Consider the following 18,546-nt stretch of genomic DNA (forward strand, 5'->3'; position numbering starts at 1 on the left):
GGTTCCCTGATCCAAATCATTGATATATATTGTGAATAGCTGGGGCCCAAGCACTGATCCCTGTGGTACCCCACTAGTCACCGCCTGCCACCCCGAAAAATACCCATTTATTCCTACATGTTGCTGAGTATTAATGTTTGTGTCAGAGTATTAGTGATTGTGTCACTGTGTTTTAGTGATTGTGTCACTGTGTTTTAGTGTATGTGTCCCTGATTATTAATGATTGTGTCACTGAGAATTAGTGCATGTGTCACAGAGTATTAGTGTATGTGTCCACTGAGTATTAGTGTTTGTGCTACTGAGTGTTAATTTATGTGCCACTGAGAATTAGTGCATGTTTCACTGAGAGTTAATGTGTCACTGAATATTAGTATGTGTGCTACTGAGTATTAATGTTTGTGTTACTGAATATTAGATTGTGTCACTGAGTATTAGTGATTGTATTACTGAGTATTAGTTTATGTATCACTGAATAATAGTGTACATATCACTGATTATTGGTGATTGTGTCACTGAGATTTAGTACACATATCACTAAATATTAGTGAATGTGTCACTAAATCTTAGTGTCTGTGTCACTGAGTTTTAGTGTCTGTGTCACTGAGTATCATTTTGTGTCACTGAGTTTTATTGTTTGTGTCACTGAGTATTAGTGTATGTGTCACTGAGGATTAGTACACATTTCACCGAAAATTAGTGTATGTGTCACTGAGTTTAGTTTGTGTGTCACTGTGCATTAGTGATTGTGTCACTGAATATTAGTGATAGTGTTGCTGATTATTAGTATATGTGTCACTGAGTACTAGTGATTGTGTCACTATGAATTAGTGTATGTGTCATTGATTATTATTGTTCGTGTCACTGAGTATTAGTGTTTGTTTCAGTGAGTATTAGTGTATGTGTCACTGAGTTTTGGTGTACCAGTCACTGAGTATTAGTGTACATGTCACTGATTATTAGTGATTGTATCACTGAGAATTAGTGTGTATGTCACTGAATATTAGTGTATGTGTCAGTATTACTGTATGTGTCTCTGTGTATTCATGTTTGTGGCACTGAGTATTCATGTATGTGTCACTGAGTATTAATGTCAATGAGTATTTGTGTCACTGAGTATTAGTGTTTATGTCACTGAGTATTAGTGTTTATGTCACTGAGTATTAGTGTATGCGTCACTGAGTTTTAGTGATTGTGTCAGTGATTGTTAATTGTGTCACTGAGTATTAGTGATTGTGTCACTGAGAGTCAGTGCATGTGTCACAGAATATTAGAATATGTGTCACGAATTATCAGTGTGTGTCACTGAGTATCACTGATTGTGTCACTGATTATTAGAGTATGTGACACTGAGTATTATTTTATGTATCACTGAGTATTAATATGTGTGTCACTGAGTATTAGTGTATGTGTCACTGAGTATTAATATACAAGTCACTGAGTATTAATGTACATGTCACTAAGTATTAGTGTATGTGTCACTGATTCTAGTGATTGTATCACTGAGTAGTGGTGTGTGTCTCTCAGTATTAGTGATTGCATCACTGAGTAATAGTGATTGTGTCACTGAGCACAAGTGTATGTGTCACTGAGTATTAGAATTTGTGTCACTGAGTATTAGTGTTTATGTCACTGAGTATTAGTGTATGCGTCACTGAGTTTTAGTGATTGTGTCAGTGATTGTTAATTGTGTCACTGAGTATTAGTGATTGTGTCACTGATAGTCAGTGCATGTGTCACAGAATATTAGTGTCACTGAGTATTATTGTATGTGCCACTGAGTATTATTGTATGTGTCACTGAGTATTAGTGAGTGTGTCACTGAGTATTACTTATTGTGTCACTGAGTATTAGTGTGTGTGACTGAGTTTTAGTGATTGTGTCACTGAGTAGTAGTGATTGTGTTACTGAATGTTAGTGTACGTGTCACTGAGTAATAGTGATTGTGTTATTGAGTAGTAGTGATTGCGTCACTGAGTGTTAGTGTACATGTCACTGAGTATTAGTGTATGTGTCACTGAATATTAGAATTTGTGCCACTGAGTTTTAGTGTATGTGGCACTGTGTATTAATGTATGTGTCATGAGTATTAATTGTGCCACTGAGTATTAGTGTATGTGTCACTGAATATTAGTGTATGTGGCAAAGAGTATTAATGTATGTGTCACTATTAGTGTTTGTGTCAGAGTATTAGTGTATGCTTCATGGAGTATTAGTGTGTGTCACTGAGTATCAGTGTTGATGTCACTGTGTATTAGTGTGTGTGTTTCTGAGTATTAGTATATGTGTCACTGAGTCTTATTGTGTCACTATTATTGTGTGTGTCACTGGGTATTAGTGTACGTGTCACTGAGTAATAGTATACATGTCACTGAGTATTAGTGATTGTGTCATGAGTATTAGTCTGTGTGTCACTAAGTATCAGTGAATGGTCCATTACTGCCCCTAATATTTGATGAGTTTCTGTTCTCCCTTTCTGGAATTACAGTGGGACTCTGTACGTGGCAATTGTTGGGCCAATCATTGGCCCTCCCTAGGGTATCTGAGGAGGCTCATACTGAATCCCTTTACTTGTATCTGTTACAGAGCAGTTAGCAGCCGTAGCAGTCAGTGCCAAGAGAGAAGTATTGGGTGGAGCAGGGATGACGGGACCACCTGGACCCCCTGGACGGTCAGGCTCTGCTGGTGAACAAGGAGACCACGGTGTTCCTGGACCTCGTGGCCTACCTGGTCTGACGGGTGTTCATGGCCAGATCGGAAATACAGGACCTAAAGGTAAGATGCCTATCAGCTCTCTTTGCACCTGCAGAGAGTGCGCGGCATTGAGACACGATGTACAGAGTGGAGGAGCACCAGGCAAGGGGAGGGGAGTAGCACTGGGTAAGCTCTCACCGCAGTGCCACTGAATTCTGAGATCCTGCTCACGTATGATAAATCTGAAGATCGGCATCTTGAACATCTCATTTGGTGAAAGTACTTAGGATTCTGCATGTTCAGGGGGCTAGACATGGACCCCTGGAGTGGGATGAAGGTCTCTTCATCAACTGGCTGCTGGGGTCCTGCATGTGAGTTTGGGGAAGTCTCAATCCAGCTCCTGAAGGACATGGGCCTGCACCACAAAACTGTCTCCATTCAGCACTGAATTGGTCGTCTCAATGGGAGAGGCCACAGGATGACTGATGTGGGAAATGGAAAAGTGTCACACTGTAGTAGTGGGGGGTGGTGTTCTTCTGAGACTGTAGTTAAGGAACATTAGGGCAGAGTAGAGGGAGTTTTATTATGCATCTAACTGTGATGGAAGCATGCTAGTGATGAGATAAAGCCAGGCAAGGAGCAGGTTACACGTGGGCAAAGTGCAGGATCATGTCTCAGATTTGCTTTGCTGATGATGGAAGTTTATCAGAAATTCTAATCATTAATTTTAAGGTGAAGACACTGTGACAAAAGACAGGTGGTCCAACTGGGCGGGGAGCAATCATACACCAGCTACAAGGCCAGTGATTGTCCTCTGATCAATAATGAAGCCCAGTGTTCAGCCAATAAGAACCCCTGTGACTGGTGCTGAGGCTCTCTCAATCTGTGCTCTTTTTTTAAATCAAGGCAAACGAGGGGAGAAGGGCGATCGAGGTGCGAAAGGGCGTGGACACCCAGGCCTCCCAGGCCCACCAGGCATCACGGGTAAGAGGAGGAGACTTCACCACATTCAGTGCCTTTCTGATGTTTTTAAATTGGTGTTGTTAAATGTTTGTGGTTCGAGACTCTCGGTTGTGGAATCTTTCTCCCAGCTGATTGTATCTGCAGCCTGTGCTGGTTAGCTGTCGATCCCTTCTAGCTTTGTATTCATAGAAATACAGAGAGCTAGCAACAAAGAAACAGGCCATTCGGCTCAACCAGTCTGTGTCGGTGTTTACTGTCCACACGAGCAAACAGTCCTAATCACATTTACCCACCCGGTTCCCATATCCTTTCATCCCCTTTTTCCATCATCCACCATCCAATCTCATCTTGAATGTTGACACAGTTTCTGCTTCAATCACTAACCCTGGAAGTGAATCCCACATCCTCACAACTTATATAAATGCAAGTTGTTCTTTGTTATTGTTGAAGAAGTGTCTCCTGCCCTCTGTTCTAAATCTCTTGCGTCTAATCTTGTATCTATGGCCCATCGTTCAAGACGCCTCAACTGCTGGAAACTGGGCAACAGAAATTCAAAGAATTACAAAAAACGTTCAGCACAGAAACAGGCCATTCGGCCCAACAGACCCATACCAGTGTTTATGCTCCAGATGAGCCTCCTCCCTCCCTACGTCATCTAATCCTATAAAACATATAATAAGAACATAAGAACATAAGAAATAGGAGCAGGAGTAGGCCAATCGGCCCCTCGAGCCTGCTCCGCTGAATGGCTGATCTGATCCTAATCTCAAATCTAAATTCATGTCCAATTTCCTGCCTGCTCCCCGTAACCCCTAATTCCCTTTACTTCTAGGAAACTGTCGATTTCTGTTTTAAATTTATTTAATGATGGAGCTTCCACAGCTTCCTGGGGCAGCAAATTCCATAGACCTACCACCCTCTGAGTGAAGAAGTTTCTCCTCATCACAGTTTTGAAAGAGCAGCCCCTTATTCTAAGATTATGCCCCCTAGTTCTAGTTTCACCCATCCTTGGGAACATCCTTACCGCATCCACCCGATCAAGCCCCTTCACAATCTTATATGTTTCAATAAGATCGCCTCTCATTCTTCTGAACTCCAATGAGTAGAGTCCCAATTTACTCAACCTCTCCTCATATGTCCGCCCCCTCATCCCCGGGATTAACCGAGTGAACCTTCTTTGTACTGCCTCGAGAGCAAGTATGTCTTTTCTTAAGTATGGACACCAAAACTGTATGCAGTATTCCAGGTGCAGTCTCACCAATACCTTATATAACTGCAGCAATACCTCCCTGTTTTTATATTCTATCCCCTGAGCAATAAAAGCCAACATTCCGTTGGCCTTCTTGATCACCTGCTGCACCTGCATACTAACTTTTTGATTTTCTTGCACTAGGACCCCCAGATCCCTTTGTACTGCAGTACTTTCCAGTTTCTCGCCTTTAAGATAATAACTTGCTCTCTGATTTTTCCTGCCAAAGTGCATAACCTCACATTTTCCAATATTGTATTCCATCTGCCAAATCTCCGCCCACTCACCCAGCCTGTCTATATCCCCCTGTAGGTTTTTTATGTCCTCCTCACTCTCCACTTTCCCTCCCATCTTTGTATCATCTGCAAACTTTGATACGTTACACTCGGTCCCCTCCTCCAAATCGTTAATATAGATTGTAAAGAGTTGGGGACCCAGCACCGACCCCTGCGGAACACCATTGGCTACTGGTTGCCAGTCCGAGAATGAACCATTTATCCCAACTCTCTGCTTCCTGTTCGATAACCAGTCCTCCACCCATGCCAGAATATTACCCCCAATCCAGTGATTCTTTATCTTGAGCAATAATCTTTTATGTGGCACCTTGTCGAATGCCTTCTGGAAGTCTAAATGCACTATGTCCACTGGTTCCCCTTTATCCACCCTGTACGTTATGTCCTCAAAGAACTCAAGCAAATTTGTCAGACATGACTTCCCCTTCGTAAAGCCATGCTGACTTTGTCCTATTAAATTATGTTTATCCAAATGTTCCGCTACTGTCTCCTTAATAATAGACTCCAAAATTTTACCCACCACAGATATTAGGCTAACTGGTCTATAATTTCCAGCCTTCTGCCTACTACCCTTTTTAAATAAGGGTGTTACATTCACAGTTTTCCAATCTGCCGGGACCTTTGCCGAGTCCAGAGAATTTTGGAAAATTATTACCAAAGCATCCACAATCCCTACTGCCACTTCCCTCAAGACCATAGGATGTAAGCCATCAGGTCCAGGGGATTTATCCGCCTTGAGTCCCATTATTTTACTGAGTACCAATTCCTTAGTGATTGTAATCATATTTAGCTCCTCCCCCATTAGAGCCCCCTGTTTGTCCAGTGTTGGGATATTCTTAGTGTCCTCTACCGTAAAGACTGAAACAAAATATTTGTTCAGCATTTTTGCCATCTCCATGTTTCCCACCATTAATTTCCCGGTCTCATCCTCTAAGGGACCTACGTTTGCCTTAGCCACCCTTTTTCTTTTTATATAACTATAGAAACTCTTGCTATCTGTTTTTATATTTTTTGCTAATTTAGTTACTTTTTGCTGTCTTTTGAAGACTTCCCAATCTTCTATCCTCCCACTAAGTTTGGCTACCTTATATGTCCTTGTTTTTAGTCGGATACTGTCCTTAATTTCTTTACTTAGTCACGGATGGCTGTCATTTCTTTTACACCCTTTTTTCCTCAGTGGAATATATATTTTTTGAAAGTTGTAAAATAACTCCTTGAATGAACACCACTGCTCATGTACCGTCTTACCCTTTAATTTATTTTCCCAGTCCACTTTAATCAATTCCGCTCTCATACCATCATAGTCTCCTTTATTCAAGCTCAGTACGCTTGTTTGAGAATCAACCTTCTCACCCTCTAATTGGATATGGAATGTAACCATGTTCTGGTCACTCATTCCAAGGGGATCCTTAACTAGGACATTATTAATTAATCCTGGCTCATTACACAGGACCAGGTCCAAGGTTGCTTGCCCCCTTGTAAGATCAGTTACATACTGCTCAAGAAATCCATCCCTAATACACTCAATAAACTCTTCCTCAAGGCTGCCCTGCCCAATTTGATTTGTCCAGTTAATATGATAGTTAAAATCCCCCATTATTATAGCTGTTCCCTTATTACATGCCCCGACTATTTCCTGATTAATACTTCTTCCAGCAGAGTTGCAACTATTAGGAGGCCTATATACTACGCCCACTAGTGTTTTTTTCCCCTTATTATTCTTTATCTCTACCCAAACTGTTTCATTATCCTGATCCTTTGTCCCAATATCATTTATCTGTATTACAGTGATTCCTTCGTTTATTAACATAGCCACCCCACCTCCCCTTCCTTCCTGCCTGTCCTTCCTGATTGTTAAATACCCTGGCATATTTTATTCCCAGTCATTGTCACCCGGCAGCCATGTTTCTGTAATGGCCACAAGATCATACCCATACGTAGTTATTTGTGCCGTTAACTCATCCATTTTGTTACGAATGCTACGTGCATTCAGATAAAGAACTTTCAAATATGTTTTGTGACACTTAATTCCTGCTTTTTCCTTTTTTAACACTTTACCTTTTACTCCATACCTTCTGTCCCTTCCTGACACACTTTCCTCTGTCTCCCTGCTCAGGTTCCCAACCCCCTGCCACAGCTTTGATGCTGGGTTAATCGCCTTACGCCTTCCAGTTTTCATTTTTTCTGTCGTGCCTAAAGTACACTTTCTTTCCGCTGCTCTACGCTTTTCCCTTTCACTTGTTCTTGAACAACTGTATGTACTATTTGTATTGTGGATTTCCCCTCTCTTGCTGCTCTCAATTTTATTCCCTTCTGACTCCCCGCTCAGGTTCCCATCCCCCTGCCACTCTAGTTTAAACCTTCCCCAACAGCACTAGCAAACACCCCCGCGAGGACATTGGTCCCGGTCCTGCTCGGGTGTAACCCGTCACGCTTGTACAGATCCCACCTTCCCCAATGTCCCAGGAATCTAAATCCCTCCCTCCTACACCATCCCTGCAGCCATGCATTCATCCTGTCTATTCTCCTGTTCCTATACTCACTAGCACGTGGCACCGGTAGTAATCCTGAGATCACTACCTTTGAAGTCCTACTTTTTAATTTATCCTTCTATTCCTTTCTCCCTCATGTGTTTATCTAGCTTCCCCTTAAATGTATCTATGCTAGTTGCCTCAATTACTCCTTGTGGTAGTGAGTTCCACATTCTCACCACTCTCTGGGTAAAGAAGTTTCTCCTGAATTCCCCATTGGATTTGTTAGTGACTATCTTATATTTATGGCCCCTAGTTCTGGTCTCTTCCACAAGTGAAAACATCTTCTTTACGTCTACCCCATCAAACCCTTTTATAATCTTAAAGACCTCTATCAGGTCACCCCTCAGTCTTCTCTTTCCTAAAGAAAAGAGCCCCGGCCTGTTCAACCTTTCCTGATCGGTCTAACCTCTCATTTCTGGTGTCATCCTAGTAAATCTTTTTTTGCACGTTCTCCAGTGCCTCTATATCCTTTTTCTGGTGTGGAGACCAGAACTGTGCACAGTACTCCAAGTGTGGTCTAACCAAAATTCTATACAACTTTAGCATAACATCTCTGCTTTTCAATTCTATCCCTCTAGAAATGAACCCCAGTGCTTGGTTTGCTTTTTTTATGGTCTTATTAACCTGTGTCGCTACTTTTAGTGATTTATGTCTCCGTACCCCTAAATCCCCCTGCTCCTCTACCCCATTTAGACTCTTATTTTCCAAGCAGTATGTGGCCTCCTTAATACACCACCTCACACTTACCTATATTGAAATTCATTTGCCAATTACATGCTCATTCTGCAAATTTATTCATGCATTTGTCGCAGTCCTCCTCAGTATTAACTACACCCCCCAATGTCATCTGCAAATTTTGAAATCGTACTTCCGATTCCCAAGTCCAGATCGGTTATGTAAATGGTGAATAACAGTGGTCCCAGCACCGTTCCTTGTGGAACACCACTTCCCACCTTTTTTATATCTCATCAAGCCAGATAATTCCACACAGTAACACACCAGAGGTGAATTATTCTCCATCTGTAGCTCTGTTCCACCTTTCCCTGTAGACCCCGCACGGTTGGCAAATTTTAAGCTCCCCTACTTGTTGACTGCTCTTGCTCATTATTCAGTGTTGTTTATCGATGTCTCTCTGTCTAGTATTTTATAAGAATATCGCTATTTTTCCCTACTGATTTGGGGAGTTTTCTAATGCTGCTGAGTTTTTTTTAAAAGACTCTCTGAGAACATTCCAGAAGGCCAGTTATAGATGTCCACAGCTTTGCAGAAGCAGGAACCTTCTCATTGTACCAAATTCCGTTGACTTTATTTTGAGGGGAAGGGAAGGAAATTCCTAGTTTCCTCCCAGCTCCTGCTCCTCACTCTGAGAAACGGCCAAACTGGGGCTAAGTCTCCGTTCACACCTGGTCACGTGGGCAGAAAGGTTTCCTCCTCAGCAGCTATCAGATTGGATTTCCAACAGCAACAAGTCCTTCAAAAAAATTTAAAATTTGTTTTTGGGATGTGGGCATCACTGGCAAGGCGAGAAGGTGGTGATGGGCCTTCTCCTTGAATCTCTACAGTTCTTTTGGTGAAGGTGCTCCCACTATGATGTTAGGTGGGGCATTCCAAGATTTTGACCCAGCGATGATGAAGGAACGGTGGTACAGGTCCAAACCAGGATGGTGTGTGACTTGGAGCGGGACTGGGATGTGATGGTGTTCCCACCACATTGCTGATCTCTTCTCTTTCGGTAGTAGAGGTGCTGCTGAAATAACCTCGGTGAGTTGCACTCACCCAAAGAGACTTGGGAGCAGCAGATGGAAAGCCCATGGTGGTGAGAACAGAAGCTGAGGATTCAAGGATCAAGATCATCCGAATATGTTGGAATGGGGGAGGTGCCTGTTGATCCCACTGAATCCCAATTTGTTGTCTTGGCTAAGATCAAAAACGTTTGGAAAGCCCCACTGATGAGGATTGACAGGGCTGCTTTCCAGCGTCTTCGGAAATGTTTTCTATGTATCCACTCCCCTCAGAGACCTGTATCTGCACAGGGTCAAGTCCCACAGTTGCTTTCTTGAGCCTCCAATTATCACCCATTACCCCTCCTATGCCCATGACTCTCTCCCTGTGGCCCAATGGCCAAGGCACAGGTCCTCCAGTACTTCATTCAAATTATTCATGAGTGAGGGAGTGTTCACAACTTTAGAGGTATGCAGTAGCCCAAACCTGTCCCGCTATCCAATAGGATCACCAGAGCTAAATCCCAGTTTGATTTTTCCTTCCTAATCTAGTGACACTGAGGTCAATGTAACTGTTGGTGACACCATTTAACTCAACACATACCAAGGATTGAACCTGGGCCCTCCTTGACCTGGTGTCATCTGTGGCTCAGTTAGTAGCACTCTCACCTCTGAGTTAGAAAGTTGTGGGTTCAAGTCCCATATCAAAGACTTGAGCCCATAATCCAGGCTGACACTTCAGTGCAGCACTAAGGAAGTGCTGCACTGTTGGAGATGCCGTCCTTTGGATGAGAATTTAAACCAAGGCCCCATCTGCCCCCTCAGGTGGATGTAAAAGATCCCATTGCACTATTCAAAGAAGGGCAGGGGAGTTGTCCCCGATGTCCTGGCCAATATTTATCTGGTCATTATTTGATTGCTTTGTGGGAGCTTGCTGTGTGCAAATTGGTTGCCTACATTACAACAGTGCTTCAAAAGTATTTCATCGGCTGTGAAGTGCTTTGGGACGTCCTGAGATTGTGAAAGGCGCTATATAAATGCAATTTTTTCTTTCTTTCTTTCCAGGACCCCCAGGGATGCCAGGGCGGAGTGTAGGCGGCAGAGACGGTGAATATGGTGTGCAAGGTGTCCCTGGACAGCATGGGCGCCCTGGTCTGCCTGGAAAACCTGGTATACCCGGATTCTGTGAAGCTGCCGCTTGCTTAGGGGCCTCGGCATTCCTGTCCTCAGGCGGGGGACCGGACTTCAAGGGGCCGTGAACTAACAGTGGCGACAGCTAGCGTGCGGCCAAACTGACCACCACGTGCCGCACGCACCGCGGAGAGGGAGGGGAGGAGAACACGGTGTCAGCTGGAAAAAAAGAACTCAAACCAAGGTTTTTTCTTGAAGACTGAACTGATTTAAAATATTTGGTGCTTTTTTTAAAAAAAAACACACAAAGGAAACGAAAAAAGAAAAAAAAGTTATTGCTTTTCAGACTTAACGAAAGCCCAAAGAGTTTTTAAAAAAAAGAGATTTTGCATTGGCATGTCTATTTGAGCAAGGATTGAATTGATGTACATTGATTCCTAACTTTTCATTCAATTTAATTATTTTAAAATGAATAAGACGAACTATTAGGGGATGTTAATAGTGATGTGAGTTTGCGTCAGTCCCTTGTATAAAGCTGAATAGTGCTGCAGTCCGTCTCTCTGTGTTTGTGTATAATGGAGTTCCTTCTCATTGTATTCTTTACTGGATTAAATGTGGTATTAACGGGGCACCTTGTTATATGGTCTGACCATGTTCAGAGACCCGGCACATTACAGATGTGCTCTCTCCATCACCTCACTTGTTTCCTCACCACAGACTGCTACGTAGTTATTCCACATCCCTATCTCGGTCGGCCCTGTGAGACTGGGGGAGCTCTAGTTTGCTGTAGTATGTGACAGGGCGAGCTCTGTGTGTGTGGCAACATCGATGGGATTAAAAACTAAACAAAACTGCAAGCGCTGGAAATACACGGCGGGCCAATCAGCATTGGTGAGAGTAATAGGATGTTCAGATCTTGTTTTTCGTATCTTCACACTCTTCCCCTGGAGAACAGTGTGAAGTAGTGGGAGGATTCACAGGCTGACAGGCCGCAATGTGAACGCTCCTTCCATGGCCGTAACCATCATTGTATCAGCTGATAGGGGGGTCAGTCCTATAGAGCGGAGCGTTTTATGGGCTCCCACAACCCGTACGATGAGGGGGGGCCACATACACCCACCGGACATGAGAATCCCACTGGATGTCAACCCAGAATTCAAAGCTGGCGCTCCGGTCTCCACTCCTCAGGACTGTCTGGCACTCCGGCCTCCCCTCGCTGGGACTGTCTGGCACTCCGGCCTCCCCTCGCTGGGACTGTCTGGCACTCCGGTCTTCCCTCACTGGGACTGTCTGGCACTCCGGTCTCCCCTCACTGGGACTGTCTGGCACTCCGGTCTACCCTCGCTGGGATTGTCTGGAGCTCCGGTCTCCCCTCGCTGGGACTGTCTGGCACTCCGGTCTCCCCTCGCTGGGACTGTCTGGAGCTCCGGTCTCCCCTCACTGGGACTGTCTGGCACTCCGGTCTCCCCTCACTGGGACTGTCTGGCACTCCGGTCTACCCTCGCTGGGATTGTCTGGAGCTCCGGTCTCCCCTCGCTGGGACTGTCTGGCACTCCGGTCTCCCCTCGCTGGGACTGTCTGGAGCTCCGGTCTCCCCTCACTGGGACTGTCTGGCACTCCGGTCTCCCCTCGCTGGGACTGTCTGGAGCTCCGGTCTCCCCTCACTGGGACTGTCTGGCACTCCGGTCTCCCCTCGCTGGGACTGTCTGGCACTCCAGTCTCCCCTCGCTGGGACTGTCTGGCACTCCGGTCTTCCCTCACTGGGACTGTCTGGAGCTCCGGTCTCCCCTCGCTGGGACTGTCTGGAGCTCCGGTCTCCCCTCGCTGGGACTGTCTGGAGCTCCGGTCTTCCCTCGCTGGGACTGTCTGGAGCTCCGGTCTCCCCTCGCTGGGACCGTCTGGAGCTCCGGTCTCCTCTCACTGGGACTGTCTGGCACTCCGGTCTCCCCTCGCTGGGACCGTCTGGAGCTCTGGTGTCCCCTCACTGGGACTGTCTGGAGTGGGGTTTGAACCCTGCACTGACTCAGAGGCAGGAATGCTACCACTGAGCCAAAGGCTCGATCCATAATGCTTCACGATAGGTTAAAATGTCTTTTCTCTTTCAGACGCTGACTGACCTGCTGGTTATTTCCAGCAATTTCAGGTTTTATTTGAGGAATTTCTTTTAAAGTTTCCCTTTTGGTTTAATTTTAATTGGAACTGCGTTGACACTGAGCTGTATTATGAATGGTGCCTGGCGTCACCTTTCAGAGAGAGTGTTAGAGATCAGGTTGAGCAACGGTCCCAGCTTCACACTGTCATGGGATCTCTGTACAAACCCTGCCCCTCCCCTCATCAACACAGAGAGTGGCAGCAAAACCAACCAACTCCACAGTGGATCTTCTCACCGTCTCCCTCACTGTAAATGTACAATTAGTGTTATAGAGGATTGGCACGGAAGCAAATAAAGGTCCATGAATCAAACAAGATAAAAGATAAAATGAGGACCTTGTGGTAATGGCCTTAATCGGTAGGTGATTTTCCTACATGTGACTCGGCAGATACTTCTTAATAAAGAGGATTTTTGAAGCCACTGTTCAAGACCCAAGCACGTAAAAATAGACCCTTCCGATTAACTTCATTAACATCACTTAGTGATGCTGTTTTAAACCTTGTGCGACTGTAACGACGGTGTGTTTGTCTCTACTTGTACCGGAGCACCATCCAATAAAACGGACATTTTGTAAAAGCCAATGTTTTTCTGTCGCCTGCAGATGACCCTGTGCTGTCGCTGCCCTCGGGCCGTTGGCGCTGACATCTTGCACCCTCACTTTGCTCTTTACTTCTCTTTGCTTGTTTTGTTTAAATTCTACACCTTTCACTGACCCTGTAATAAATGTGTACATAAAACTACAGAGCTGAAGAGAAGTTGTCGAGTGATGTTTTATCCCTCTATGGTGTCCCTCACTTGTCTTTATTTGGAAGGAGACGCAGGGCAGTCCTTGGTTGGGGCTTGGAGTCTGCCATTTCATGTCAGCTGTGGTTCAGTGCCTCTGAGTCAGAAGATTGTGGGTTCAAGCCCATTCCAGAGACTTGAGCCCATAATCCAGGCTAGCAATCCAGTGCAGTGCTAAGGGAGTGCTACACTGCTAGAGATGCTGTCTTTCAGCTGGGACGTTAAAGAGAGGCCCCGTCTGGCCTCTCGGGTGGATGTAAAAGACCCCATGTCACTATTTCAAAGAGCAGGGGAGTTCTCCCCAGTGTCCTGGGCCAATATCCTTCTCTGAAACAACATCATTAAAAAGCAGATTATTTACCTCATGGCTGGTCATTTACCTCATTGCTGTTTGTGGGATCTTGCTGTGTGCAAATTAGCTGCTGCGTTTCCTACATTTGCCACCCTCCAATCTGCAGGAACTGTTCCATTATCTATAGAATTTTGGAAGATGACAACTAATGCATCCACTATTTCCATGGCTACCTCTTTTAGCACTCTGGGATGCAGATTATCAGGTCCTGGGGATTTATCGGCTTTCAATCCCATTAATTTCTCCAGCACTATTTTTTTACTAATACTAATTTCCTTTAATTCCTCCTTCTCACTAGACCCTTGGTTCCCTAACATTTCTGGGAAGTTATTTGTGTCCTCTTCCGTGAAGACAGAAGCAAAGTATTTGTTTAATTGCTCTGCCATTTCCTTGTTCCCCATTATTAATTCTCCCGTTTCTGACAGTAAGGGACCTACATTTGTCTTCACTAATCTTTTTCTTTCTACATACTTGTAGAAGCTTTTACAGTCCGCTTTTATGTTCCTTGCAAGTTTACTCTCATACTCTATTTTTCCCCTCTTTATCAATCTCTTGGTCCTTTTTTGCTGAATTCTAAACTGCTCCCAATCCTCAGGCTTGCTACTTTTTATGGCAACTTTATATGACTCCTCTTTGGATCTAAAATTATCCTTAATTTCTTTTGTTAGCCGTGGTTGGACCGCTTTTCCTTTTATGTTTTTGCGCCAGAAAGGAATGTATAATTGTTGCAATGTATGAATTTGTTCCTTAAATGTTAGCCATTGCCTCTCCACCATCATAACTTTTAATGAAGCTCCCCAATCTATCATAGCCAACTCACTCCTCATACCTTCATAGTTTCCTTTGTTTAGATTTAGGACCCTAGTTTCGGATTGGACCACTTCACTTTCCATCTTAATGAAGAATTTTATCATGTTCTGGTCGCTCTTCCCTAAAGGACCCCGCACAACAAGATGATTAATTAACCCCTTCTCATTGCACAATACCCAATCTAGGATAACCTGTTACCTGGTTGGCTCCTCAACGTACTGGTCTAAAAAACCATCTCGTACACACTCCAGGAATTCATCCTCCACAGTATTATTGCTAATTTGGTTTGGCCAGTCTATATGTAGATTAAAGTCACCCTTGTTACATGCATCTCTAATTTTCTGTTTGATGCCGTCCCGTACATTACCACTACTGCTTGGAGGCCTGTAGACAACTCCCACCAGTGTTTTCAGCCCCTTGGTGCTTCTTAACTCCACCCAGACTGATTCTACATCTTGATTTTCTGAGCCAATATCCTTTCTCCCTATTTGCTCTGATTTCATCCTTCACTAACCACGCCACCCCACCTCCTTTTCCTTTTTGCCTGTCCTTCCTAAATATCGAATATCCTTGGATATTCAGCTCCCAGCCTTGGTCACCCTGCAGCCATGTCTCTGTAATTGCAATTATATCATATCCGTTTACATCTATTTGCGCTGTTAATTCGTCTACCTTATTACGAATGCTTCGTGCATTCAGATATAGTGCCTTTAGATTTGTCTTTTTAACATTTTTAGACATCGTAACATTTTTTTTGTACTATGGCCCTATTTGTCTTATAACCATTTTTTCTTACCCGGACCCTATTTGTTAGTGCACTTTTTCGTTTGTATGCCCTGTCCCTTCCTGACACAATCTAGTTATCCTTACCCCAATCACTTTCCTGCACTGCTTCCTTGTCTTTTCTCTTTAGCATTCTAGATTTCTCTCCACCAGGAGCCCCCCACCCTCCTTATTTAATTTAAAGTCCTATCTATCTCCCTAGTTATTCAATTCGCTAGAACTCTGGTCCCAGCATGGTTCAGGTGTAGTCCGTCCCAACAGAACAGCTCTCTTTCCCCAGTACTGGTGCCAATGTATCGAATCGAAATCCACTTCTCCCACATCAATCTTTGAGCCACGCATTCATCTCTCTGATCTTATTTACCCTATGCCAATTTGCTCATGGCTCAGGCAATAATCCAGAGGTCTGGAGCCGAGCGGTCCTGCTTTTTGATTTTAGTCCCTAGCTGCTCAAACTCTCTCAGCAGAACCTTTTTATCCTATCCCAGGTCCTATCCCTGGGACTTCCCTGAAACACTGCTCTTTAAGAGATTCACACTATCCCTGGGACCTAGCTGAAACACTGCCCCTTTAAGAGATTCACACTATCCCTGGGACCTGGCTGAAACACTGTCCCTTTAAAAGATTCACACTAGCCAATTACTGCCCTATCAGCCTACTCCCAATCAAGTAAGGTGAATGAAGGAGTAGGCAATAGTGCTATCACATGATACCGACTCACCAATAACCTGCTCACTGATGCTCAGCTCATGTTCCGCCAGGACCACTCGGCTCCAGACCTCATCACAGCCTTGATCCAGACATGGACACGAGCTGAATATCTGAGGGGAGGTGAGAGGTGGACATGGGCTAAATATCTGAGGGGAGGTGAGAGGTGGACATGGGCTAAATATCTGAGGGGAGGTGGGAGTGACTGCCCTCGACATCAAGGCTGCATTCGACTGAGGAGCCTGAGCAAAACTAAACATCGTGGGGGTGAAAGGGAAAACTCTCCAATGGCCGGAGGTAACTCCGACAGCACCTCCCTCCACTGCAACCTCTACCATCAAGAAGGACAAGAGCAGCAATGTTGTGAGAGCACCATTTCCCCAAGTTCCCTGCTGAGTCACACATCATCCTGACTTGGGATGTACATCACCGTTCCTTCATCGTCGCTGGGTCAGTGTCCTGGACCTCCCTACCTAACACCGTTGTGGAAGCACCTTCACCACACGGACTGCAGCTGATCGAGGAGAAGGCCCACCACCACCTTCTCAGGACAGCAAGGGGCGGGCAATCAATGCAGCCTTGCCCATTTCACCCACATCCTAAGATCAAATAACAAAAATAGATTGTAAAGGAGGTTGCAATATCCTTGCATCCTCCTAACACCATTCTCGAAAACTATCCTTCATTGCAAAAGCCGAATGGAACCACACTGCTGAAACAAGGAGAGGGGGTCTTTATGGAGTCTAAATCAAATCAGGGGGGACTTGGGGACAACGTGTGGTGGGACTTACTGGGTGGGGGGATTTTACATTAGGGAGTTGGGTAGCAGGACTCCTAATGGGCAATTTTGCAAATGCTGTGCTCCCGGGGTGGAGCCTGTCAAGACGGGCGGGCGGGTCAGGGACAGGCCTGTAACACTATAGGGTCGAGTCTACAACCTGCACTCCCAACTAGCGAGACTCCACACTGGGAGCAGAGCATGGAAAATTACCCTGGAGGGACTGCTTTGTCACATGGTGCCTGGTTGCTATGTGATTGGCTCTTGGCTCTTTTGTGATGTCACCTGGAGACAGGTGTTAGCCCCGGTTACCCATCGGCCAATCACAGTATCCTTGAGCAAGAGCTGGAGTTGCCATCTGAGACTGGGACTGAACCAGTGCAGAGAGAAGGGAAAGAGCAGCCTGATATTAAAGGGCGCAATTAATTCAACCAAAGTAATTATAAATTCAAATTATAAATTTAAATTCAACTCTAATCCCGAGCTGCCTGTTCTCCTGGGTCACTTGGTCCCGGCCCTTCCAAAGTTCTCCACAGCCAGGGGCAAACAACAAGGGACAGAAAGCAGAGAGTAAGTGGTGAACGGCTGCTTTTCAGACTGGAGGGAAGTATACAGTGATGTTCCCCAGGGGTCAGCATTAGGACCACTGCTCTTTTTGAAATATATAAATGACCTGGACTTAGGTGTACAGGGCATAATTTCAAAGTTTGCAGATGACACGAAACTCAGAAATATAAACAATGTGGAGGATAGTAACAGACTTCAGGAGGACAGAGACAGACTGGTGAAATGGGCAGACACATGGCAGATGAAATTTAACGCAGAGAAGTGTGAAGTGATACATTTTGGATGGAAGAATGAGGAAAGGCAATATAAACTAAATGGTACAATTTTTAAAAAGGGTGCAGGAACAGAGAGGCCAGGGGGTATATTTACACAAATCTTTGAAGGTGACAGGACAAATTGATAAAGCTGTTAAAAAAGCAAATGGGATCCTTGGCTTTATAGAGGCAGAGTACGAAAGCAAGGAAGTTACACTAAATCTGGTTAGTTGGAATATTGTGTCTAATTCTGGGCACCATACTTTAGGAAGGATGTCAAGACCTTAGAGAGGGTGCAGAAGAGATTTACTAGAATGGTTCCAGGGATGAGGGACTTCAGAAACGGCTGAGTGCACTGGATACAGCAAAGGCTATGGGCCCCGACAACATCCCGGCTGTAGGGCTGAAGACTTGTGCTCCATAACTAGCTGCTCCTCTAGCCAAACTGTTCCAGTACAGCTACAACACTGGCATCTACCCGACAATGTGGAAAATTGCCCAGGTATGTCCTGTCCACAAAAAGCAGGACAAATCCAATCCGGCAGATTACCGCCCCATCAGTCTACTCTCAATCATCAGCAAAGTGATGGAAGGTGTCATCGACAGTGCTATCAAGCGGCACTTACTCACCAATAACCTGCTCACCGATGCTCAGTTTGGGTTCCGCCAGGACCATTCGGCTCCAGACCTCATTACAGCCTTGGTCCAAACGTGGACAAAAGAGCTGAATTCCAGTGGTGAGGTGAGAGTGACTGCCCTTGACATCAAGGCAGCATT

At 44.9% G+C, this 18,546-nt stretch overlaps 1 protein-coding gene across 1 annotated transcript in view; it reads left to right on the forward strand.

The window, feature by feature from the left end:
* The window catches only part of LOC137342492 (collagen alpha-2(IX) chain-like), a 126,714-nt gene extending 113,404 nt beyond the window's left edge, over positions 1 to 13,310 (forward strand). The window contains exons 30-32 of the mRNA XM_068006385.1: positions 2,584 to 2,772; positions 3,598 to 3,675; positions 10,517 to 13,310. Coding sequence (XP_067862486.1) covers positions 2,584 to 2,772; positions 3,598 to 3,675; positions 10,517 to 10,710 — 461 coding nt within the window. The 3' untranslated portion in view covers positions 10,711 to 13,310. The remainder of the gene's footprint in view (positions 1 to 2,583; positions 2,773 to 3,597; positions 3,676 to 10,516) is intronic.
* Positions 13,311 to 18,546: the final 5,236 nt, after the last annotated feature.

The sequence above is a fragment of the Heptranchias perlo genome, chromosome 26, assembly GCF_035084215.1.
Source record: "Heptranchias perlo isolate sHepPer1 chromosome 26, sHepPer1.hap1, whole genome shotgun sequence".
Taxonomy (NCBI): Eukaryota; Metazoa; Chordata; class Chondrichthyes; order Hexanchiformes; family Hexanchidae; genus Heptranchias; species Heptranchias perlo.